The 26,130-nt window shown below is 41.0% G+C and overlaps 2 protein-coding genes and 1 long non-coding RNA gene across 10 annotated transcripts in view; 2 read left to right on the top strand and 1 right to left on the bottom strand.

The window, feature by feature from the left end:
* Positions 1-315: 315 nt before the first annotated feature.
* On the bottom strand, positions 316-26,110 carry COMT (catechol-O-methyltransferase). Of its 4 annotated transcripts, none has more exons than XM_054219520.1 (5): positions 25,971-26,110; positions 7,849-8,131; positions 5,861-6,054; positions 3,754-3,885; positions 316-1,453 (listed from the first exon to the last, which is right to left on the bottom strand). In XM_054219520.1, exons 2-5 carry the CDS (start codon positions 8,129-8,131, stop codon positions 1,274-1,276), a joined length of 789 nt encoding a protein of 262 aa, XP_054075495.1. In that variant the 5' UTR covers positions 25,971-26,110; the 3' UTR covers positions 316-1,273. The 4 variants fall into 4 exon arrangements, with proteins under 4 accessions (XP_054075495.1, XP_054075496.1, XP_054075493.1 ...); XM_054219521.1 differs by lacking the exon at positions 25,971-26,110 and adding an exon at positions 22,639-22,668; XM_054219518.1 differs by lacking the exon at positions 25,971-26,110 and adding an exon at positions 19,790-19,979.
* LOC128917028 (uncharacterized) lies at positions 8,059-23,461 on the top strand. Of its 3 annotated transcripts, XR_008469143.1 has the most exons (6): positions 8,059-12,743; positions 14,026-14,087; positions 15,561-15,636; positions 17,087-17,383; positions 22,509-22,616; positions 22,830-23,461. It is a non-coding gene; the product is annotated as an uncharacterized LOC128917028 (long non-coding RNA). The 3 variants fall into 3 exon arrangements; XR_008469144.1 differs by lacking the exon at positions 15,561-15,636; XR_008469142.1 differs by lacking the exons at positions 8,059-12,743; positions 14,026-14,087; positions 15,561-15,636; positions 17,087-17,383 and adding an exon at positions 19,075-19,797.
* The window catches only part of TXNRD2 (thioredoxin reductase 2), a 36,564-nt gene continuing 36,470 nt past the window's right edge, over positions 26,037-26,130 (top strand). For all 3 annotated transcript variants that reach the window (XM_054219517.1, XM_054219516.1, XM_054219514.1), the window contains exon 1: positions 26,037-26,130. In XM_054219517.1, the coding sequence (XP_054075492.1) occupies positions 26,055-26,130 (76 nt within the window). In that variant the 5' untranslated portion in view covers positions 26,037-26,054.

Below are 26,130 nucleotides of genomic sequence, written 5' to 3'. Positions count from 1 at the left end.
GCTGATAACAGGTCTGAAAGAATCCATAATGGAAAAGATGAGAATGGTTATCCCTGATTTTCACTCTTATTTTCAGACCTTTCTGCGGCTGTTCCAAGGCTGGAAATCCCAAGTGCAGAATTCATGGTAAACAAAGGAAGTCACATGCCTACTCTATTGTTTTTTAGTTTTAACTCATAAATGTAGCCGTTGCCTCGTTATATAATCACAGCAGGACATGCCAGGAAATGCTGGTGGATTTTTGCATTGTTCAAGTGAGTTAGAGACGTCAGATTTGGCTTTGTATCTTCTCAATGACAGCCCTCACAATTCACGTGGTGTTAACAGCACTGAGGTTAACCAGGGTGTGCAGGACCCACCTGGTAAATCCCATTCTCTCTGGTCTTTATTTTTATACAGCATCTTCAACATACACAGCACATATTAGAGTAAGCAGTTTGCCCTGCCCCTAAAAAGCACGTACTATGTATACACAATGTAATGAAGGGCTAAGTAAATAAGAGGGGATAAACAGCATTTTCTCAAGGTCTCTGATATTATCTAGTTTTGGTGTTCTTTTGGAAAGATCTTGCTCCTTTTGTTATCTGTCTGTTACTGTGTTTGTTTTAATCTATTTACTACATCAGTTTTCCCTACCTCTGCGTGGGCAGATTATAATTTTATTTGTTTGTCTTCTGCAAAGTTCTGTTTTATTTTCTCGTCGTTGCATGGGTTGGTCTTCTTTCAGTGCATACCCTTTTCTCTAGCATAGAGATGATTAACTTTTGCAGTAACTGTGCAAAAATGTATCTGATATCACGATAGGAACCTTCACTGCACTAAGTGGCATGCTAGTAGTTTAGCAAAATCAGGGGTCCTGAAATGGTCTTTTCTTGCAGCATGCGTGCTTTTTGCCACTCTTGATAACAATTAATCAGATTAGCTTGGGGACACAAATCTTCAGAAGTTACCTTCTCCGTCCGACCCTAAGCCCAAACTGTGTTTGTTTGAGTTTGGTCTCAAAATAACAGACTGTGTTGTTCGATGTTAAGGCAAGGCAACATGCATCACCTTGGGTTTGCCAAATTACGTGAAACAATGGAACAGACCTTTGAGCAGTTACCCTACTTGCTCCTGATCTTGCTTTCCACCCGGTCTAAAATGTTCTCCACTAGCACTTGCTGTAATTACAGGCTGCAAAATACAAAAACCCAAAATTTAAAGCATGGACAAGTTAACTTGTGCAGTTGCATTTACATAATTTGAAACAAAGGTTGAGTATTAATGGCACTCTCTATCCCAAAAACACAGCCTTTTCCATAGCATCCTTCACTTTCATGTATTCCAGGTGAGATGGGTAGTTAGTGCACTGGAAGCGGGGGTTCTTGCGGATATAGTTAAGGAATTCTGGAGCTCCTGGGACGATGATATTGTCAGCCAGAAGAACCGAGCCCTTCCTCAGCAAGTTGCATTCCTAGAAAGAAGAGAAATTGCTTCATGGTGGCTGTTAAGCAGACATTGGCTTGAATGTAATGTGCTTTCATGTTAACCGTGTACTCCAGTGCCTGCATCCAAAAGCCCATTGTACTATGGGTTTGGGGGGAAGAAAAGACATGGGAGAAGCTGAATAACTCTCCAGTCCTTTGTGGTCATGTTTAACATGCTGACTTTTTCTGTTAACACGTTGGGTCGTTCAGGTTCTGAAATAGCAAATCAAGCGCAGTGGAGGTGTGCAGTTTGCTGCTCAGATTATATCGAAGTCTACGTGGTTAGTAAGATGATTTTGTTTTGGCTCTCATGCCTAAAGTTTGAAAACCTTTTTAATATGGCATTAAAAAGTTGTAGTAGCTCTTAAGGTCACCTGAGAGACTGGCGTGTACCAGTCTGCTTTGGCCAGTCTCAGTCAAACTCCAAAACCACTAAATGAATTAAAGACATTTTCTGCACTTGTTTTCCTTTCATCTTGTACAACTTTCTGCCGCTTTGCTCAGGAGCTGGGCATGAAGCAGGGTTTGTGCACAATGGAGATCATTGACACATTTCCACAAGGCATAACTAAACTTGCAATATTCACTTCAAGTGCAATGTTTATCCTCAGCAAACCTAAAAACCTAATTTTTACTGGTATTTTTGTCTAGTAGAAGTTGCTTATCTGAATTTACCAGCTGTGTTAAAACAGAAAGTCTGTAGTTAATCAGGCTGGTTGTTATCCTGTGGTTACAGGCAGCAGCTGAAGCCAAAACATGGGGTGGGTTTTGTCGCGCATAGTCTATTAGAGAAGTCCTGTTGATGAGTGTGCTGCAGAGGCTGTTCAGCTTACTGGTTTTGCCCCTGGTGACTGAACCAGTCAGCGCAGTAGAAACAATTTTAGAGGCATGGCAAACATCCTCTGGTCTCTTGTGCAGCTTATAGAAGCCTACAAGTGACAACGTGGTATTTTCAACCAGTCATCAGGACTTCAGATGCTCTTTGTGTCAGGCTTTTCTGGAAGTGCACGAAAAGGAATGCTCTCTGGGCCACTTTCAAGATCTATTTCATCTGAGTATTTTATATTCATATTTCATATTCACTATTCATATTGCACTACATGCCAAAATTGCATGTTAGAAGGTTTGTAACATCTGAGAAAATGTAGGGATCTTTTCTTCATCTTTCTCCTCTTAATTTCATAAGTTTGGGGGGGGGTTTAAAGCAAAGCAATTTTGTGTCACAGTTGCATCAGACTCACCGCTACAATGGGACTAAGCTACCTGTTTGTTTTGGCTGTGTTGGGGAGGTTAAGTTCTGATAAGGATGCGTTAGCTTTTCCCAGTGGAAAGAGCTCAGTCATCCTTACACAGCTCGTTCAAAAGAAAACATTCTCTGGGTACAAAATAACTGTAGGGAGGGAACATTTTCTTCAGCTACCGCTGTGTAAATTCAATGCTGGCTGTTCATAACCCCCCAAAAAGTTCCTTTTCAAACAGCTATCTGGAGGGCAGCTCTGGAATTAAAAAACTGAGGAGCCCGGATAAGAGTACAATGCAGTCCTCAAGCAGGGGTCAGGAACTAGTTGACAGGTTCTGAATGTAAGGGGCAGCCTCAAAAAAAGTGGATTCATTTGTGAAGAAAATAATTGAAAAATGACACTTCCACACAAATAGTTAGGCAGTTGTAGAAAATGTTATCAGTCTGCAGCTCCAAAGCTAGGAGAGTATCTGTATGTATTGCAATGATAGATACAGATGTTTTGAATCTCAGTTATTTAACACTTAAAAATAACTTCCCATCCAGAAAGATGATACCCAGCTGTGCTACCAAAATACTATTTCATCAAAAGGCTCTGCTGGCACCACAGACCCAGGCAAAAAAAAAAGGGTACTGATGAAATTAGAGGTGGAGCAGGGATATGCAGGTCCTAGGTCTTACCTGCTCCCAGGATAAGGATGTTTTTGGGTCAAGTGTTCTGGTTAGTGACCATGCAGATACTCCTTCTCGGGAGCGTAAGACCCAGACCATGCAATCCTCCAGCTGGGATTTCTACTGCAGACCCATTTGTTCAGGAAACAAAATAGTTCAACAGTATTTGCGGAGTCCTGAGCTATGCAGTGGCAGCATTTGTCCCTGACAAAAGTTTGGAATCCTGTCCCCCAAATCCTCTTTTCTTGTAAGGCTGCTATTTTGGCTGCCATCCTTCATTTTACAGAGGATGAGGTCCTCCGTGAAGAATAAAGGCCTCACAGACATCAAGGCCTTTGCTACTTTTCTTTTAAGACTGGAATTGTGCAAGCTGACCTGAATCAGGATGGTGTCTGGTGTGTATCTGTCTTTCCAGTGGTCCAGGAAGACAAAATCCAGAGTATCCACTTCATATTTTTTCTTCAGCTGGGGAATAATTTCCTCTGAGGGGCCTTCCAGGAGTTTTACCTGAAATGCAAATCCACCTGATGAATTGTGAACCATTATTAAAAAGCACACGCCTCTAGCTCATTTTAAATTGTGGCCAGACATCAGCGATCATGTTTATAGTTCATTATTGTGTCAGTTGAATTATTTCATAGAGTTAGATCAAGTGTACTTTTTTCTTTGACAAATAAACTCAGTTATGTTCCAAAATATGGGTTTGGGTGGTTTGGGTTGTTTGGGTTTTTTTTAATAATAGCAGAAAAGTGACCTGTTTTTTCGTTTGGATAATGTGATTCTTTACTGAAAACATGGGAATCTCCTATTGAAAACAGTACTTTTTATTACTCTTTTTGTTGCATCTCAGTTGAATCTTGTAGTCCAAGAGAAGCAAAAAATATAGAGAACAGGTTAGTTTAGAATAAAGCGGGAGGCTGCAGTATGTAAAACTGGTATGGCCAGTAGAGGGAGGAGGCAGGACAGAAGCTATTACATCTTCCTCACAAGTTTATTGGCATAAGCATTGTTAAACTGAAAGAAGCTGCTGCACACTGATTTGCTAAGCAAGCACCATATACTGTGAGTGGGAGAAAAAAGCAGTAAGGAAATCCGTCTAGCTTATGACTCACAGCTGATCAGGAGATTAAATCAGATAGGAAAATGCAATTTTACATGTCACTAGTACTTCAGGTTCTGTTTGAAAAGTTAAGAAATGCATTAGAAGATCTCATGGTGGGATTTATTTCCTCTAGTTTTATCATCTACATTGAAGTGAGTTGTCTAGTCGAATAGACTGGCACTGCTCGGGCATGAATCCTCTGACCTGCTGTAGATGTCTGCCTCGGGCTGAGGTGGATAATAGACTGGAAATACCTGCCTCTCAACCAACTGTACAGAGTGTCACAACACCTGAGATTGCACAAAAAATTTACATGTATATATATTGTGACCAACTAGATTTGGGTAAGTACATCTCATCTGAAGTCTATTGCACATAGCACAACTGCTTCTTGGGAGCTTTTGTAACAGATTAGGCTATGGTTCGGTTTTCTGTTGTACTCAATCTTGACACTGATTCGAACCTTTTAGTTTATATAGAGAAAATTAATATTCTGGACCAGCTTTTGGGAGGTAACATAGTAAGGTCCTCAGCTGTACTGCTGTGAGAGGACAGGGATGGAGCTAGTTAAATTAGTAAGTAGTGTGAGTGCAAGAAAAAAAAGAATACAAAATGTCTATGAACAAATGTCAGACAGAAATCATAGAAAGGCTTCTGATTATCAGGAGGAGGAATCTGCGGTGCAGGCTTGCAGTTCAATACTGGCAGTAAATCTAACCAGTTTTGCAATAGTGGCTACTAATGTTATGAAAAGGACTGTGTGTGCTGATGTCCTGTGACTGTAATAAGTGAAATAACTGACTCCAGAGCCTCCCTCCTGGCCTGCATTATTCTTACAGTCGCTATAGGTTTTGAAAATAGCTCTCACCAAATGGCCTGTCTGCTGTACTAACCAGTGAACAGTGAAGAGGCCAAACTGGAAGATGAAGTCTAAATGCTTTCAAAATGTTAAGGAGATACGGGTGTATATGATGGTTTCTGGTCTTGCCTCTCTGAATCTTCATCCTGACTCACATAGTAAAGAACTCTGGAGAACAGCCCTGATTGTTTTGGTCACGCAAACATCTTGACAAGCCTCAAACTCTACCCTGACTCTCAGCCGGGTCTGCATTGTACTTGGACCCCTGACTGATGCCAACAAATACAGCTCACTTGGCTGTATATACAAAAGAGCAGATGACCTTGGTCCTATGCATGGACACTGGTAGATTTTCCCTGCTATCAAACCTGATGGTTAACTCTGCGTGTTCCCAAATGCTTAGGGTGTCATACTTGCTTGACAAGTAAGTAACAAATTTAAACCTATTATTGTTTCTATGGATAAAGTCTCACTCTCCATCTATTGCTTCCTCACACCGACCAGAGACAAATGATATTTACCTTATCTTGTACTCCAGCAAACTCAATGATCTGTTTAGCTATAGCAGCAAATTCTGGGTTGAACTCCACAGTGAGAAGACGAGCTCCTGCCTTCAGTAGCCGAGCAATCCGAACTGCTGAGTAGCCGCAGTATGTTCCCAGCTCCAGTGCAACCGATGGCTGGACCTCTTCCACTGTCTTGTCTAGAATTAAACCTGAATAAAACAGAAGCAGGTTAACTTTTGACAAAATCAAACTGGTTCACGTACAGAAGAGCAAGTTAGTGACAAGGAACTTACGAAGTCCGTGTACTTGGTTGCTCAGGACATTCAAAAACTAAGAGTTGATATCAAATTATATACTGCTTCCTTTGCAAATGTGCTTACATGTGATCAAGTTGATCATGGACACTCTAAGTTTCAAAATGCAAAGTTTCAACTAAAAAAAAATTTTACTTAGTTTCACAATATAAACATTTCCAAGTAAAGAAGTGCCTGAATTAACTAAAATATTTATAGTGTTAAAAGGGAAAAATGCAGTGTTTTTTTTCCAAGAACTTATTGCAGAAACTGGTCATATTTGTGAAATGTGTAACACCTGAATTCTGAGTGCTCATGTTTGTTGCAAATGTTATATGCAGTAGTCTGATACAAAATTTCTCACCCTAAATACGTTTTTTTTAAAGGGAAAGAGAAAAGTCTAGTGATAAAGTTGCAAAATATTTGGATTCACTAGATGAATTTGTGGGATGGAAAACATTAGTCATTTGTTAGCAACAACAAAAGTTCCCAAAAAGAAGTGACAGTCCTTCTGAAGGGATTTATTTGTGAGAAAACTGTCTCTTCTTACTTGTATGGCTAGAAACTAGAACACTAATCTGAAAAAGTATTTGAAGGGATTTTACTCTGAGCTGCTGTGGAATTTTTCAATGTACATATACATTTCATTACGTGACATTTTCCTGGATGTCGCTTGTTTATGAGTAGAGTGATGATGATGCTAGGATGCTTGCATCTTGAGATGGTGTGGTCACTCTCAAAATCTTAGGAACTAAAGATGCATTAACTTTGATGGTTCATATCTGAGGAAAGGTCATCTTGTCAGAGCAAAACTAGAGTGAAATTTTTAAGAATATAATCCCGAATGATCAAAGTTTAGAGCTTTAAGAACTCCTACTCAGCCACCACCTACTGTTCTGTTGCCCTGAGCACCCCAGCTTGGTACGCGGAGGAGCCAGTTTCACAAAATGTATCCATGACAGAGAAGCATTTTTATTACAATGCTTACAGTTGTATTTCATTATCTATGTTAATCCCAGACTAAGCAAATTACCCCTGCAATTTCCCAGCAAGAGGTACTTTAGTGTCTAATTCATAAGGGAACATGTTAATATTTTGCCATTACAGTTTTTTTAAAAGATTGTCACTTTCTTGCAGCCAAGAAAAAATGTTTTGTCCATGTATTTTCTTTTAGGAGGCAAGAACAAGATGATTTACTTGCTAAAGAGCAACTGTGTCCGATAGCTGCTTTTGTGTATGACATGGGTAGGATTTCTCCCTTCAACAGTAACTTTGAACTTATGCTTGCATATACAAAATTCATATAGTTTAAAACGCTCTTTCTTTTTTTCAATTTGTTGTCTTTCACTTAAGGATCTGAAAGTACTTAACATAATGAATTGTGCCTTAAGGCCACCCTATATAGGAGCTGAGGTATAACGCAGCCCTAGATTCTTCCCATAAATTGTCACCCCCTGCTTACACGCTTCCAGTGGACACAAGATACAAACCCAGATTTGGTCCTGTGACTTCCCGAATTACTCACTGGATATCCCTCCTCAAAGACATCTGCACAAACATGCATTACTATTTACAGAATGCCTCTGCTGACCACAAGGCTGTTGTGGGTTAGTTTTCAGCAGATGGAAGTTCCCATTTGAATACAATAAGATGTCCTGTGCTGTGCTAGTCTTGAAATCTCTCTCAAGTGCTGATCGCTGCTGCAGTTACCTTTCTCATCGCCCACATTCATGGCCCACTCTTTCTGGGAGCAGTACTTATCTATAGTGTCCAGCACACTACAGGGGTCTCCTCGGACTGCATTCTGCAGCACAAAATTTAAAATCCTCTGTTCTTTGCTCTGATTCATGATGAAATTGGTTATTTTCTCCCGGATTATTTCATTCCAGATAAGGGCAGCACTGCCGTTTTTCCTGATGAGCACCAGAAAGAGCAGCAAAATGAAAAGCAGGGCGAAGACAATGAACAAAAGGACTGAAGAGCTCTCCAGCATCTGGAAGGAAAGAGAAAAACAGCCCAGGGTTAAGGTGGCACGGGAGAGTGCTATCCTTTTTATAAATACTAAGATGAATAACCCACAACCAATCACACTGAACAGGAACACACAGGGTTTAATTATGACATTTTCCAGAGTAGCTGGAAATGACTCTCTGTCACTTAGTAATGGATGGTGCTCTGTGGCGCTCCCTTTAGAAGCCAATTTTACAGGCAGTCAACAAGTAGCTTTATTTAATGCTCTGGTCCCTTCCCCCACACAGCTGCTCAGTGCTGGCTCCAAGCGTGCCACTGCACAAGGAGCCTCTCAGCATCAAAGCTGTTCTAACCATCTTTCAAACAATTTAAAATCTTAAATTAGAGCCTGCATGTGATCCTGCACTCCTAGTTTTTGAGCAATGGGAAACTTCTAAGCTGGCCTTGCTAAGGAAAAATATGGAACGCCTCACCCTTTAATTTTCAGCACAGTATCGGCAGAAACTGGGCACTGTTAGGTAACTTTCTGTTTCAAATCAGTCTGCAGGACCTCAGTTACTGCCTCGCGTGCCCTGCAGAGGAGCTGAGCTTGATGTTTCAGCAGGACTCAACCTGCTGCCTTCCTTTCAGTGCCCGCAGCCCAGATACCCAGGTGGAATGGTTTACAGGATTCAGAAGCCTTTTTCCTGCTTATAAAACCCTTGACACGAGCCATCAATCTGATACTTTTGAGAACAGAAGACACATGTTCTTTTATAAAGTAGGGATGTTTTCTCAGTGGTTATAAAAACATAAAGCTGAATCCCTGAATTGGAGAAGAGCTCAGCTCATGAAATTGAAGAGATGTAACAAAAGGGCACCTTGTACTTCTGATAGGCCGGCTCAAATTATCTGATAGGATTGCGCCTACTGCCCCCTTGAAATTCAGTGCCATAGCTGCAGGTGCCTGTGTGTGTGCAGCATGGGTGCTATGTGCTCCTGTTTGTCTCTGAGTTTAGGCCATCTGAACGTAAAGCTCAGCAGATGGGACGTATATCACCCTGTACAGCTCAAGCAATAAATCCGAGCAAAGCCATTTACTCAGATGGATTTCAGACAAGCCAGTATACAGGAAAGCGCGTTTACTTCCATGCAGGAGTCACAACACAAAAGATCTGATAAAGAAAGGATTCTTAAAATTAAGGAATTGATTTAGCCCTTGAGAAGGTGCCTAACTAAGGGTTGTGATTTGCCTGAGGATTCTCTGCCTGTGAAGCTCCTCTGGTACAACCCAAAACACGCCTCGGCTCTGATGATGTAGTTTGTAACACCTCCATTTTTCCACCTCTGCTTCCCACGAGCGGGTGCTGACAGCTGCACGCCAGGAGGAGAGCACAGGCTGGAAGGTGCTCCAGTTAGTATATGGACAAACAAATGCCAAGTTCATTTGTTCTTTAAGTCCGTTTAGGCATTTGAACACAGATCTAAAGGATTCAGAACCAATTTCTTAACCTCAGCAGGCTGGCTTGGGTTGCACCGTTTTTTAAACTGTTATTTTAAAGAACATGACACTTAGCCCTTTCTAACCTCTGATTCTTTCTATCAAGTCTCTTTCACTTCCAGCTTGCTGAAAACAGCAACAGCTTCCACCTGCACTTGTATTAATGTTACACCTACCTAGAGCTCAGCAAAACCATTGCTCCAACAGGAGCTACAACATCCTCAAAAATTTTGCCTAGGTTGCCCAAGACCAGAGGTAAAGAGGCTATATGATAAGCCAAATATTCCCACACATTTCTTCCTACCTATTCTTGCTTCCCTTTTTTATTTTTTTCCCCGAAAACTGTTCCAGGAAAATCCTAAATTTTATGGGTTGTCAGACCTCCATTCTGTGGTGGGACTTGGCAAATACACATTACACATGGGAAAAATCTATCCCACTGCTTTAAATTTTGAATCATCATGCAGAACACATTTTGAGTTCAGAAGATGACTGAGTTTCCATGGAGATATGCTCAACCTACAGTACAGCCGATGCTTGTTCACCCATCCACTTATCTTAGTTGCACAGTAAGTGTGATTTGTTTGGAGGAGTTAAAAGTCAGTTTCTTTTGCTTTTAAGTAGTCACTGATGTTAATACTTACCTTTAATGCCTTCCTTGCAAAGTCTGACCTGAGACATTTCCTTTCAGGGCTCGCCAGCATCATTAGCACATGAAAATTTTGCTTCTTGCACTTTCTGAATTTGGTTTCCTAGATAATAAGAACTTGCTTCTTTACCTCAACAGGATCATAAAGGCCTGGATGTCAATTTTTCTTCTTCCCTTCTGTGCACTAATAGTTCTACTGATCAGGACCAACTGTCCTGCACAATGGGAATTCTGTTCTTTCTAGTTCTTCTACACGAAGATGTTCCATGTTATCTGACCACTAAGAACTCGGGTTGGGCTATGAAAATATTGTTAGTTCAACAGAAAAATATCTCTCTGTACTCACTTGGCTTGTCTTCACTTGGCTTGCATGGCTTAGTTGATTGTACGGTTGTTGTCGATGGATTTGGATTACTGACATAGTTGAGAGACAATTATTCTGAACTGCAATGAATGGATGGAGCCCAGAAACCATTTAGTGATGCCAGCAGGTATCGAACCTTCCTGCCTCTGGACAAGGAAACTGTGTGAGCCCTGCATACCAGTGACTTGGTGGCACACGTTCAGGTCCCTCTAGAACTGAAGACTGTTGGCATTCAGAATTATTTCAGACTACTGCCAGACATAATCCTCTGGTAACAATAGATAATTTGGCATCCTCTGAGTACAACTTGCCACAGCCTGTTGCTTTGGCACTATGAGAATCTGCCAGCGTGTTTGGTGCTGCCCTTCTAAGATCTGTTGACAGCAAGACAAGATGATAGCTGCAGGATGAACCAGGTGGTGTATTTTCTGAGGAAGCAGCTTTCCTCCTGAGCGATAAAGCTCAGTATAGATATGAGACCATTTGGTGAGATTTCTCAAAACAGGGCAAGATAGCATCTGTAGGCTAACTCAGCCCCACTCCCTGTCCTGCAGGAATGCTGAGACTTCTTTTTTCGGACAGGGAACAGACTGTGAGGACTTCTTTTGTATACCTTAACAAAAAGGACCTGCTTAATGGTAAAATCCCACCCCTCCATTTTTGCATTGCTTCCCAGGCATGGAAGGGTATGTCAGCAAACCAGATTTCCATTGTCTTATTTTCCCATGCTACTACAGGCTTTATACATGAAAATTACAAGACATCACATGCTCAAAAGCCCATATATTAAAGAACAACAGCTTCTTTATTGTCTGCAGCCTGTGAAATACTATTTCTTAATGTGTCTCAGTTAGCCAGAGCAGAGAAAAGCACTCGGATTAGACCTGCTCATTTTTAATAACCTCTGTTGATCTCAAACAAACAAATACTTCAACCTCATCCTTACTTGGACAGCAGTATCTTTCTAAAGACTTTTTTTGTTTTTAAAGAATACACTTCATGCAGACAAAGATGCCTTGTTTGAGATGTACATGCCCTGTCTTTTCAAAGGCATAGATTGTATTTAGGCTGCTGCCACCCACGGCAGGTACCGCATGTGACATCCTGATACCGAGATGCAACTGGCTTGACAAAAAGGTGTCAAGTGGGGTATGCTTCTGAACCACGCAGATAGCTACAGCCTTCTATCTCTTCTAGACATTCCTTATGCAAAAGTTTGAGCAGGCTGACAGCCCTTTAGCTTGGCTAGAAGGGCAACAACTGATAGTTCTGATGGGCCACCTGGGAAACAAATTTCGGATCTTCAGCTATGAAATCTTATTGCTTCAAGTTCACCCGAGAGTCCCCTCTGAAGGCAAAATACTGACCTGTATTTCTCTTTGTGTCTCTTTGGATCTAGACTGGTGAGTGGCTGTTGGCACTCATTTGTTTACACATTTTGTGTAACATATTTGTCAAGACAAAAAAAGCTATAAATGTAAGCTCAAATGTGTGTGATTTGTGGATGGTCTTAGATCTAAAACTTAAGCGAGGAAGCAATTCAACTTGGCCATTCCTATGATCAAGTGCTCAGAGGGATCCATTTCTTACAGTGCCTCAGTTCAGTCCCTGCGTTTGGAGTCCCACACGAACACCACCGTACGTATCAGCAGAGCCCGCCGGCCTCCACAGATCCCTAGAGCCTGTTCACAGGTAGCAACAACCTATATAGTACATGCTGCTTTTTTCCGTTCCTAGAGAGGTTCACTTGTTTCTGCTGTACCAAGGAATGTTTTTTTCAATTATTGAGTTTTTTTATTATTATTATTGCTGGGTAAAACCCCAGTGCCTTCATAAACTGGCAGTATGGGTTGTTCTCTGCAGAGCTCCTTTAGGAGGCAATTATCCTGAAGAAACACTTTCCAGAGAAGGTAACTTTTAAAAGGAGCAAAATGGACATATCTTGTTTCCTTTGTTTTCTTTTCCTTTTTTTTTTTTAACACAGTTTCTTTTTTAAAGTTTGTCCCTCTTAATTTTTGTCGTCTTAGATGTGAAAATAAATTTAGTGGTAGCAATAGACTGTAAAAGCAGCCTTCCAAGAGCAAGATGCATCGGTGATGGTCGTGCACCCAGAGCAGCGAAAAAAATCTGTACCAAAATAGGTAATCGCTTGCATAATCTTAGCTGGAAAATATTTGATATGAAAATTAAGTGAGTAATTCAACCAATTTAAAACTACCACTACCTAAGAGACAGTCATGACAGCTTTAGAAAATGCAACTGTAATTTTAACTTTAATGTGGATTCATGAGATTCATTAAGTATGCAATAAAACTAAACTCGCACATAGTCAAGTTTCCCATAACCACTTATTACAAGGCAGTCGCTTTTATTATTTAGTGCTTGTACTGAGGTTCCAAATACGCAGGTTAGCACTGCAACCTCTTCCGTGCATTAGAAACACCATGATAAAGTGAGCCTTCTCTTTGAAAGCTAAAATTCGAAGTGGAAAATAGTAGGCAAAATGAAAAACTGAGCAAGGGAATAAACAGAAAACCAGAGGGATAACATCATGGAAAGGAATGAATAACACATATCACTAAATCTGTTTTTGAGAAGACAGAGTTTAAAAGAAAACATATTAAAATTTCATGCCCAAACCTGTCAAACTACTGATGAGGCTTTCTAAAGAACTGGGTTATTTTCTTATGCATCTAATCTTACTCATTTTGGCAGGTTTCATAAGACCAAATCATAACTCGATAATGCAGTTCAGCAGTTTTCCCCTGATGCAAATGATAATCAAACAATCAGCATTTAAATGGGAGTCCCTCTGTTTCAGCTTACAGAGATTTAAAAAGACACTTTCAAAGAGAGAAGCAAACACAAGCTGTGCGAATCTGCCGCCCCAACTTACATGCCATCGAAGATAAAATGTCTAAGTCATTCCAGTGGCTATAAAAGAAGCCTCAAGAGACTGTCTCACGCTTAGGGATCTATTATTATGGCAATAGTTGATAAGTTAGGGGATTCACTACCCCCTTACTATTATATGATCTCCAGTTTTTCTATAAACTTAGAAATGCCCGTGTGATGGAGCACAAAACAATACATCCTGCTCTTTATTCTTGTACAGGTGACTCCATCCATTTCACCAAAGGTCATAATAAGGATCTTTCAGTGATGCTATTTATCAGTCCTTCTGGTAAATTTTTCAAAGTACTGTTAAAAAATGATTGGTCTTAGAATGCCCTGAAGTGAAAAAATAAGGATTAGACCAATTGGTAGCATCAGTTTTTAAGGTAACTCTGAGTAACCAGATGAATTCAAATTGAGATTTTTCTCAGTGTTTTATAAAAACTGTACGATGTTTTCATAACACTGTTACAGGAAGGTATCTGGAGATTTGATCTAAACTACTGATTGCTACTGTTTCTCTCTCAGGGTCCAAAACAACCTCCCTATGCTAAAAACTGATACTGAGAAGAAAAATAAACAGATTGAAAGTAAGTACATTTAAATGCTCTGAGTCTTAATAAGGACGTATGTCTTAGTGAGTTTCACACTTAGTGGATTTTAAAAGTGTCAAATTTGATTATTTAACTATTCTGAAGCTTAGTTCATTACATTATGAGTAATTAACGAGACCTCATTTCCTACAGATGCAAAAATAAGAGATGACAGGTATTAAAATACTTGGGACGTTGAAAACTGTTGGATAGAACATTTTTCTAATCAAGATGAATCCTTATGATCCTAATTACAGAACCTCTCATTACAATTTTAGCTTGGGTAAACTGATTCTGCTTTGCTTTGTACTGAAGTCCTAAACATAATCACAAAAAATCTCTTCCACAAAGACAGCAGGTACATTAGACTGCTATTCCCCAGGACTGGAATGAGAGTAAGCTTTGGGATTCTGAGTCAGGAGACCTTGGTTTGAGTGTTATTTTGGCAATAGCTTTCTGATCTGATCTTGGGTGGGCTGTCTTACCTACATCTTCGTTGCCACAAGAGTAAGTTAAAAGTTACTGCTATCTCTGTAACTTTCAAGGTATTGTAAAGCTGAATTAAACTCTGTCAGAAAAGTCCCTGCTATGGATATATGGATATATGGATAACACCTGAGGAAAGGCAAAGTGATTTTATCTGCGTTAACTAAAGAGATCGGTTTTGGGATACCAAGACAGCAAACACCTATGTGACATTATTGAGTTTATGAACAACAGGGAAAATGTGAAGACAAACAGTGCTTCAAACACTTTCCTTAAGTGATTTCAGCCTGCTGACAAATCAGGCCTTTGAGGAAAGATGATGTTACATCCAATCTTGCTATAACTTTTCATGCATTTAATCTAACTGCCAAGTACTGGTTGGTTGTTTAAGAGTTTATTGCAAATCTCCAAGCATCCAGACAGTACTTTAGCATTCTGATGCTAAAGGGTTTAGAATCTAATTTAAACTTTATTAGCTCACATAACCTGGTGAATGGGGAGTGCTTAGTAAATTTATACCATGCAATGTTTTTTCCCCAAAGAATCTCTCCATCGGTCTGATGGTATTGAGGATAATAGAAATGGTCTACAATCGTAGAGTGCCCGGGGACAACAGGGCCTAACTTATTGCAGAGACACTTCTGCTAAGTCTGCAGAGAGAAGAATGTTATAACGCAAACAATTTTCTAGGGGTTTTTTACAAAGGCCATACATATTAACAGATTAAGCCCTCCCATACATGCACCTGTGTGAAGGAGGGAGGTGTACACCCTATTTTTAGAAAAGGGTTAAAAAGGTTTAAGTTCAAACTTTTTAAAAGCTTCTGCTGAAATTATGCCTTTAAGTATCATCTCATGCATTACAGTATACAGAGGATTTGCGTATTAGTAGGGATGTATTAGCTGTTTGCAAAGCATTGTGAAAATAATACGTAAGACTCGGCACATTTCTACACATATTTTAACAATGTCTTTTGCCCTGTAGTAGGGCAGAGGAGATCTCTGCTGTGCCCTGGCTGGGACTGGAGCTCCTGACTCTGTCCTATGCTGTCTTGAATGAGGTAATCTCTGTTTTGTGGCATTTTGCTTTTCTTGATCTTTTCCCTGAGCACAAGAAAGGCAGAGTGTTTTGGTCAGAAAGTCTAAACTAACTTCTGCCAAACATATTGTATCCTGTTGCTGTAGGCAACGCAATTCAACAGCTTCATATTTTAGTACTTTTAAAGGTCAAAAAATTATCTTTTTACTTACTATTCTTTTGTTATTGTTTATGTATTTTCAAATGAGTGCAACACTGTGAAGAACGATCAGCGTATTGCCAAATGTGAATAGCTTGTATTTCAGTGGAAACTTAGTCCGGTAGTTTGGCATTCAGATTTTCCACTGACATCACAAAAACAAGCTGAACAGACTGAATATAATTTTTCACTAAATATTTCTTGCATGAAATCTAAATTTCCTTCTTCCTAGGTTTTTTCAAATTACTACAATTTAGCTTCACTACCATGACTACAAAAATTCAGACTTCTATAAATGCAAAGGCCTTTTGTCTTTTCTTTTTCCCTCTTCTCAGGTTGAAAGGAAACAAATATGGGTTTCTTCTTATTGACTGGAAGGAAAAGAACAGAAAAGTGCCTATTGCCTACCAGGGAGCCCCATCAATTAAGCTGCATAAGGGTGTTTAAATCCATTCTCCCAAGATAGCTTTCAATTAGGATAATTGCTACCCACTTAAAACTCCCTTCACAGTAGCCATGGTCTAAGTGGTATTCAGTGCTATCACCCAAAGGAAAAAGCCTGTATAACGGTTGTGTGCCCCCTAAAGAAGAGTGGGGTTCAGAATAAACTGGCCACGCAGAGGGGCCTCTTCTCCATCCAACAAGCAGGTCTGCATGGATCTGTAGTCTTCTGATCCAGACTGACCTAGGGAACACACTGCATGATTAAAGCCAGAGTTTGGGGTGAGAGAATTCTTCAAGGATCAGAAATGCACTTCACTGGGCCTTGAGCAGACAGTTTTTCAGGAATAAGATCCTGTCAGGTACCCCTAGGAAGCATTTGTTTCTGATAGTCCTTATACACACTCCAGAACTCTAGATGCATTTGTAATATTTGTACAAGTGTTTGAGCCAGTGGTTGGCATAGCGTAGCTGAATTGTACAAATCCCACCTGCGAGGCAGAGCAGAAAGTGCTCTGCCCTGTTGGCACACTAGGAGCTGGTCTGTAAAAACTTTTCTCAACCAAGATTTTCATATTCCCCAGGGGGTAAAACAGGCTCCTTATTGAATGATTTTGACCCAGATGGAGGCAGGGAGAAAGGGCTGGAAGAGGAAAGACCAAAATGGCTAGCTGTCCTCAGCATAATCACCTGTGACAGCCTTATTTCACATTCTCTCTTTATGTCACAAAGATCAAGGGCTGAATCCTCAGTGTCCCAAATCCCCAGTGTGTGCTCCTGCCCTGCTTCCAAGGCGATCAGCTAATCTAGCGTAAACCTGTCTCTCCCCCAGCACAGCTTTCTGCCCTCCACAAGCTGCTCCTCAGGCCAGGGGAGTGCGTGACTGAAACTTGGTAGTGAGGACACCCACTGAGGGACGTGAGGGAGCAGGGAGGAAATCGCTGCTGAAATGACAGCTTATTTCTCTGGAAATGAACAGCTCTAACAGGCCAAGCAAGGTGGGATCCACCACAGCACAGCGGGTAACCAAAGCACCGCATGGGAAGAGGCAGCTTGAGACAGAGCAGGGCACAAGACCTTGGGCTCAAATCCTGCGTGAGTGCCCTCCTTGGAAAAGTGGCTGGAGTGGGTGAGCACAGAGTGACTCTTACTTTAGCTAGAAATTGCTTTCTGAGAAATCTCTCCTGAGAGAGTTTTAGCAAAACTGGTACAATGGCCTCACACATTAAGATCTGGTTTCAATGCCTGCTGCCAAAGTTATGTTTTTTCAGAAAATTCCCAGTCAGTTCTAATTCCAGTGATCCTGAAGGAATGCTGAAAGACAACAGTGTGGGACTGGCAGGGATAAACCTGATACCAGCTGCAGGCTGCTAATAAATATGGCTAAACTTGAGTGACAAGTAAATTGTTTGCAGTGTTAATGTGGTTAAACTCTTTTCCCACTGATGCAAACTAAAGCTGTAAATCAGGACGTTTTTCTTTTGCATTTAAATACTGCAATACTATGCAGATGCATGAGATTCTGAACCTGAGGGCTTTGTTAGAGAAGTCCATGGCTGAGTAAGCAGGAAAAAGTAAGCTTAAGTGCAGAGATGAAGTGAAGGTTGTTTATGGAGATTATCGATATGACATGTGGTTGACAGTATTAGTAAATATGTTTGTTTTTAAAGGACAGAAGATAAAGAATGTCTGTAAAGGGCATTAGAAAGATACTCTATAAGCAGCAACAGGGGTAGCAAGCAAAAGTACTAGCTTTTTGTCTGTTCTTCACAGACATTTTGCTGTAGCAGAACTCGCTCTTGAGAATGAAAACCCCCATAAAATACAGCTGCAGCAACACATTTATAAAAGCAGCTATTCAGTCAAATATGACTGAACTGAAACTTGACTTGCACGCAGCTTTTTCTTGAATACAAATGAGTACTAAATTCCAGCATACTTATAGCCATAAATTACATTTTCAATTTAGTCAGGGTTATCTCATCTCGCTTCTTTCAACTGTCAAGGTTTACAATACAGTACAAATGCATTACACACAAATATGTCCTACTCTTTCTCTGTGAAAGCTGTTGCTGCCCACGGACTGGCTTCCTGACAATGAGTACCAGTCAGAACATGGAAAACACCCGCTTCTTTCATATTCACCACTGTTTAAAATAGTGACATTATCTAAGATAACAAATCATGTCAAGTCTGAGAAATAAGAAAACATAAATATGTACCTTTCTCAGTACAGCAGAAGCTGTTCCCTCCGATCTTTTCCTGTGCTGCTCTGGTGTGGATTTTATAGAATAAGAGTCCAAGAGCCTGCAGTATTCAGTCACATTTGATCACATCACAGGAATAGCTTATCAGTTCTGTTACACAGGCTCTAAAAGGAGCAGCGTCCTTTTCCCCAACTCCTCCTTTCACAGATTTCTGCACTCCTTAAAGGTGCTCAGTGCTCTAATAACCTCAGAGAAAGCTATTCATCTGTCCCCTAATGACAGTGTTCTTGTTACTTAGTTACAGCACAGTGAATGCTGACAAAGTCAGGTATGAGCCAAATCTGTGCTCAGTGTAAATGCACTGTGTTCAATCAAGAACTCCCGGAATGAATTTGGCCCAAGGGATTTAGTTCTTTTTTCAGCTCAGACGTGGCATGCCACAGCCAGTGCAAAAGTCGTAGAAACAAGACCTAGGCATGTGGGTTAAATATAGAGTGCTGCTGGAGGGAGGGGAAGTATGTATAACAAATTGCTTAACAGTAACTACAGGAGGTGCAATCAATAAATTATAAATAGTACACTTGAATTTCTGTAGCTTCTAGTTGGAAAAACACTCTGCTGTGAACAGCTCTAAGGTAAACGAAGAGGTTTATTCTAATAAACCTTGTTCTTGGCTTGACTGTCTATATGGTTTCCTTTGAGGTGGAAACAATATAATCAAGCTGCAATTAAATTGCACCATAAAAGAAAATAATAAGAAAAACCAAAACCAACAAAGATTCAAAGAAAGGGTTTGTATCAAATGTGGCAGAAACAGGAGCTGAAGAACTGAAAACAGGCTTTGTCACAAGAGGGGGAAGGTCCTTGGAAGAATTAGGAACTACCTGAGAGTATGACAAGAGAAAAATAAAAAATGTTAAGTGAATGAATTGAATAAGAATTGTGGGAAAAAGAGGTATGTGAAGATCAAAGTGGGTTTAGTAACTCTAAACAAAACATAACTAAGACCCTGCAATATAGCAGAGTACCCAATGTCAATACAGAATAACTGTGAAGTATCCCCTTCCATGTATAACAGAGCTTTAGCTCAATAAATATTTTCTTATAATCCAGACATCAGGCAGGGCAAAGAAAGAAATAAGCGATTCTGCACTCCAGCTTCACTGACAGTAATTTCCTGTCTGGTCAAAAGCTGGTTGTGAAACCATGATAGATCATGTCTGCACGATCCCTGACGCCACCCACAGTTAAAAGTAACTGAGAATTTCTTTTACGGCTGGGCTGTGGAGAAAAGAGCTTAAAACAGTACAACTTATCTATGCACTGACCTGGTTGTGTAAGTATACAGCCATTCTTTGGAGACGTCCTTGCAGTTAACTATAGCTAGTTGTGAACTGGTGGGTGGTATCAGCCCAGCTTCTGCTTAGCAGCATAAATTAGTGCCAAGCTTTACCAGATTGAGTGGTGTCCCATGACAACACTTCTAAAGGACTTCTAACTTTGAGCTGAATCATATTCTTCAGGCTAGAAGCATGGGAGGAGCAAACTTGCTTCTGCCTGCCCACAACTGTTTACTTGTATGATAAAGGCTATGCCTGCAAAGTAACCCTTTCTGTTGTCTAGATACCTCTTTACGTAAGTAAAGATGGTGAATGGCAAAACGACAAATTAGATAAAGCCAGAGGTTCAGTTATTTACACCACTCAAACTGTTTGATAATGTCCATAAGTTGCTTCCAAGTTAATAGAAATCTGAAATCTTGTACGTTATTACAGGATAATTTTTTCTCTAAGAGAAGTTTCTTTGGTAGGCTGTTAGACATTGGCTTATTTTCTTTCATTTAGCTGTTTCCCAAGAGAGGGCCTATATAGGTATGGATATTTTTGTGAGCTTTTACTAACATAGTAACAAGGAAACAAACTCCAGAGTGCATAAATTTATATGCTATTCACATGACTTATCCTTGTCTACATAGTAAAAATTTACCTTCGTATTAATACATCCAGGTTAGAGAACTGTGGAGAGCTATAAAAGTGTTGGTGTAATGCAATTTTAATGTCAGGACAAGATCTTAAAAGATGGATTTGGTATTGCAAAACACCAGGATACTTCATTCGCAGGGCACATCTATGGGAAGATGTAAACCCAGGATGTCTTTGCTTGGGAGCAGCACCACATGAACTGCAACAGGTCAGAACAACTGACTAGTTCAGACTGACCTGTTCTGACAGTTGACAGAGCCGAGCTCAGATCTGTCTGCACAAACCTGAGTAGACTTGCTCGTGTTCAGAGCTCCCAGGCTCTCATGGAGGCTACCCAGCTGCAATCGCATGATGCAACATGGCAGTGCTGTCCCCACTTGCTGTGCATAGCACGGAGCTAAAGCTTTCCCAGTAAATCCATGCCTGGCATAACAACAAATGACATTCCCTTCTTCTAATAATCCTGGCCAAAGACTGGTTTGTAAAAGCCTAAACAAAGGGAGACGGGAGAGCTAGCACATTATCATAAACCCCACAGATCATGTGAAACACTGAGTGGAAGAAAATTCTTTTGAGCTTGCATTTTCAGAATAGCAGGAGGGATTTTCTTTTATGTGAATTTGCTGTTTTCAACAGTCAAATTAGTTTTTCTTGCTGAGAAACATGCAAAAGAGGAATTTTGAGAAAGGAAGCACCACTCATGTATGAATCAGGAAGCTGCCTGGAGATATCTAAAATAGGAAACAGCTAAAAGAGAAGAAAGATGGCCAGCAAAGTTGTACTCTAACAAATTATACAAGCAGTTAGACTATTTTGGGTTTACTATGCATCTTAAAAGGTTATCATGTAGAATGAAAAAAACTTACTGCTTTCGAAGATTTTATAACTTCTCATGAAAACTTTGAAGCTCAGTTAAGTCTAACATATTCCTGTCTTTTCTCCCTCACTGTTTTGGTAATATATGTTGAAGTATTTGAATGAAGTCAAGAACTTGTGGTGCTTGGAGTGTCATCTGTTTCTGCTGGTTTTTTCCCTCACTTGCAATCACTTAGTTGTTTAGGACAAACTACGTACAGAAGATTCTATGTTAAGGAAGGAAGGAATAAAATGGCATAGATTAAATTCTGAACAAGTCCTACTCTCAGACAAATTTCTGAAAACAAAAATAAGCAAACAAAGGGAGCAATAGCAATAAATCTGAAATGTTAAATATTTTTTGTTTGTTTATGAACCTATGCACAAATGTTTCCAGCAGAGGAAACACTGTTAGCTGAAGGATGTATTCATTGTAACAAGACGTCCTTGGCAAATAGTGGAATGGTTGATTTTCTTTTAGAATTACATTTTTAAATATAATTTAAATTATGACCTGATTTAGAGTAATTCTGCGATGTGTGTACTTTCCTTAGCTTTCTCAATACAGTTGGTTTTGATACATTTACAGACCTTACACCAAAAAAAATACTAGCTAATGGGATATATTTGTCCCATCTTAACAAAATGTGGTAAGCTTTATAGACTTCACAGGGAAATCTGATCACCACCTTAATCTCATGAACCAAAATTAGTCATTTTCTTCCCTTATCAGTTTGACATTTAACTCTCCTAAAGCTTGATTTATCAAAGCTTCAAAAAGCAAATATGAAACACGCAGAAAAATACAGCAGAGTTTGATTGTCAGCAAAGAGCCACAGATTCCTTCATGACAATGTAAAGCAATACCCAACAAAAAGTAATATTGGAAAATTCTTGCTACAGAAGTCGGTTAAGAAGCTTGAAATAAAAGTGGTAAAAATACTTCGTTTCCCCGGATCTGTGTCTTTGAACAAGGGTCCTCACTTGTCAGCATAACCCCCACATTAAAATACTATCCATATATTTAGCAATTTGAATCATGAGAAGGCTTTACCTTGCTTTGAAAAAAGTCTAAGGATCGGTAACCACCCCTCCCCTGCTACCATTTATTCTGTCTTTTGGCAGCTTTGGGATATGGCTCTCAGTTGCCAGGGACTATGTCACTGTTTCCACTTTTGTATTCACCATTTACCATGTCTTCCTTCCACAGGCTTTTTCTTTCCCTCCTCCTTCCTCCACAATGCTAAGGACACCATGCTATACACTAGCAGAGGAACAAGAAAAAAACATAAGAGTACAATCAATCACAAGAGAGATGGTAAGAAAACAAAAAGTCCTACCTCATGCAGAGACCTCTTAGTTCAACCAGTGATCCTGTACAGTTCACTGACACTCCTGTAAATTATTAATTACGTCGTGCCACAAAAGGGAACCTCTGGTATAATCCATTTTCTACCCCACCCACTAAAAGAGAAACAATGTGATGACTTCCAAAGATGGTATCTACCTGACACTTCTCTTCTTTCCCAAGCCTGCCAGGTTGCTAAGATGGGAACGTAAGACAGAAAGCAAACCGTGCCTGAAAGACAGGAAAGACATGAAGATGTGTTTGAAAATTCAAAAATTCTAAAATGTTAAGTAGAAAAGGTGTTTGGTCCTCGTTGTTTTCATGAGGAAGAATTTAAGTAAGCCATTGATAAATGTACCAAAAGGTATTTCGTATGAAGGAAAAAAAGCACAGGATTCCAAGCTGTCCTTACAATAAATTCAAAAGGAGAAAGTCTGCCCATTAACAGAACCAATTCATGCCTTACAAAACCCCTATCTTTGTTGAATGGATTTATATACATTTCTGAAATGTATTACAGTGGTGTTTCCTTTGCCCTTTTAATACCACACTGTTTACAGTATATTGAATAAACATCTCCCCCTGGAAATAAACCAAACCACATCTAACGTATTAAGTTAATTTATGACTTTAAATATGACTAGTTACAACTGACAAAATCCTGTGGAAATATGATGTTAAATCTGATAGTTATCTTGTATGAAGTTTTTTTTTAATCCCAAGTTTTGAAAAAATATGCTTTCATTGCAGAAACACAATGCTTCGTGTAAATGCTTCCTGATACTAGAATGTATTTGCCACTAAGGGGCTTAATGCTTGCTTTCTTAAAAGAAATAAAGATATGTATTACATATATGTAAAAAAATGTGTATCACTAATTATTCTGATCAGCTTAATGCTAACCACAGAAGAATTAAAATAAGACAGTAGGAAGTTATAGGAGATGAGGCAAAGACACATTAGAAACCACACCTGATAACCAGGATGTGTCTCTGGTCCCTGAGAAGGATTTTTGAAGTGTGGCACAGACACACCTGCTCAGTGCTGACCACAGCGAATACCAGCGGCTACTGCTTTTACTGGTACTGTGACCATGGGCAAAACCTGCTCCTCACTGCTGATATCTGCCTCAGTCGGTCTCCATGATCAAGCTTGTGAGAACGTGCAAGAACATGCAGAGTGGCGTTAAACAGGCTTTGTGCTTTCTTCTGAAGATGGCGGTCCCAATGGGAAAGCCTTAGCCTGCGGAACTGCACAGGGCTTTGTCATTAGCCGTGAGATAGAGCCCGAGGGATGGTGACACCCCAGCTTCACACGGTCTGCCAGTGGCACAGCAGCAGCTACGGATAGTCCTGGCTCACAGGTGACTTCAGAAGGATGCCAAGGGAGGGTGTGTGCTGATGCGTTTAGGAACACAATCATCTAAAAGAAGCTACAATCTCATCACTGCTGCATAGGCTGTGGTTCACTTAGACTCTGAGCTCTAAAATAATGAAAGCAATCTGTAATGCTGGTGTACAACGTGGCTGTTACAAGGGCTACTTGGCCAAGATCCTATCCTTAAAAGAGTTTAGAAGCATTACTCCAAATTTATCATCAGTTCTTTCCTAAATTGCCACTGTAGGTGCTGTTTAAAGGTAATGTTTTCTATCAACAGCTTTGCTACATTTAAGGCCTTTCCTTATTAGCAAAATACCATAATGCTGCAGGGACATTTCTTCACATAAATTTGTTTTGTGCTTGGGGAGATTTAATTCTACCCTTGATCCTACGTGTCTGAACTAAATGCTGTGTGAAGAGCACATGCTCAACACTGCCTGATTCAATTCAGGATAGTGGCTAAAATGAACAGCTACAACAACTTTGCATGCATGTACCTGAAAAGCATAAAAGATTAGTATCTGAATATGTGTGAGGCTTCTCAGTGCGCTCTAGTTATGCCTTTCTCCTGCTGCTGCAGTGGGTAAAAGTGTTTTTAGTGATTTATTGATTAGTGCTGCAGGAGGCAACAGAGAAGGGGGTTGCTTTTTTTATCACTAAAGTCATAGCAATTCCAGTTTCTTTTATTTTCAAACATTAATGAAGTGAAAAAAATAATGAGACCTACCCTGGAGGTGATGTTAGTTCTACAAAACTTTGAGTATTTTAATTTCCTGCCATTTCTCCTCTTAACTGTGGACCGGGTGATCGATGGTTTCTGAAACGAAACGGTTGGATGCTGCCCCCTTGTGAGCCAGGCCCTTCTCCGGAGACAGCTGAACCATGACTGCCTCACTGTTTTTGTCGCCAGCTCCCTTTCCCCAGGAAAAAGCGGGTGATTCTTTGTCCCAAACTCTGATTTGGCTATGGTGGTATTTATCACATACGACTCACTCGTACAGCAGCAGGGAGGGTCACTGCTGTGCTTCAGTAAAGGCCAACAGCCAGCACTTCTGAATGAGAAAGACCTTGTTCCCTGCGGTACCGTTTTGATCAATGTCAACTTTGAGGCCTTTCACCTCAGGCTGCCAGAGTACATTACAAGCACTAATAACTCTCACAACTCTCGCCCAAAGTAGATCAGCAGCATCGCCCTTGTTTAATCGACAGCCGCCATGTGGCACAGGGACAGGAGATGCTGCTGCAGGCGGCGAAGCATGGGAGGTGCTCCGGCAGGTCCTCCTGCGCAGGTATGGGTACCACCACAGCTAAACCCCGTGTCACAGCTGGTTGTGCTGCTCGAGCTCACTGACCTGTGGAGCACAGGCCTGCCCCGCCGTCGTGGCTGAGAACCCTCTTCTCTCGGACCTGAGGCCCCAGCGCCTGCTCTCAATGCTGAACACGCCACAGGAAGCCAAAACAACATCATGCGTAACACCTCGTGGGAGGGAGAGGCTTTACTCAAACCACCTTCTCAGAGGTTTTTAACTTTCTGCCTGAGTGCTGCAGCTTCAGAAGGGGCTGCGACCTCCCACCTGTCTGTTACAAAGGGATGTGAGGGGAAATAGTGCAGTTCTGAATATCGGTGAAGGTTCTGGACACTTGTCATGTTTCTCTTCTTACCCAAAAGGCCTTCCCTGAACCCCTTTTGCAGCAGCATCTGGGGGGGGGAGGGAAGGGATAAGCCAGTCAAGCCAGGTGTGGGGATTTTTCCCTTCCAAACGTCGGATTTTAACGCAAACGCGTTTCTCTAACGCCGCAGTCCGCGCCCGCCTTCTCAAAAAGCCTCTGGCGGCTCCGCAGTGGCTCCAGAAGACGGAGCTCCGGGCGGGCGGCAGCTGGCTCCCCTCAGCTCTGCGTCCCCACCGCCCCCCGCCCTCACGGGACCCCGCCGCCCTCACCCACCCGACGTCGCCGCCCTCCGCTCAGGCGCTACTCGGCCACCTCGCAGGGGTCCTGGCTGGGCGCGGAGGCCCTCTGCCGTACAGCATGGCGGCGCTGTGGCGGAGGCGGGAGCGTCTCCTGGGCGCGTCGGGGCTGTGCCGTACGGTGCGAGCCCTTTCAG

This window comes from Rissa tridactyla, chromosome 13 (assembly GCF_028500815.1).
Source record: "Rissa tridactyla isolate bRisTri1 chromosome 13, bRisTri1.patW.cur.20221130, whole genome shotgun sequence".
In the NCBI taxonomy this organism is placed as follows: Eukaryota; Metazoa; Chordata; class Aves; order Charadriiformes; family Laridae; genus Rissa; species Rissa tridactyla.
The sequence above is the reverse complement of the archived record's forward strand: the minus strand, read 5'-3'. Positions and strand labels throughout refer to the sequence as shown.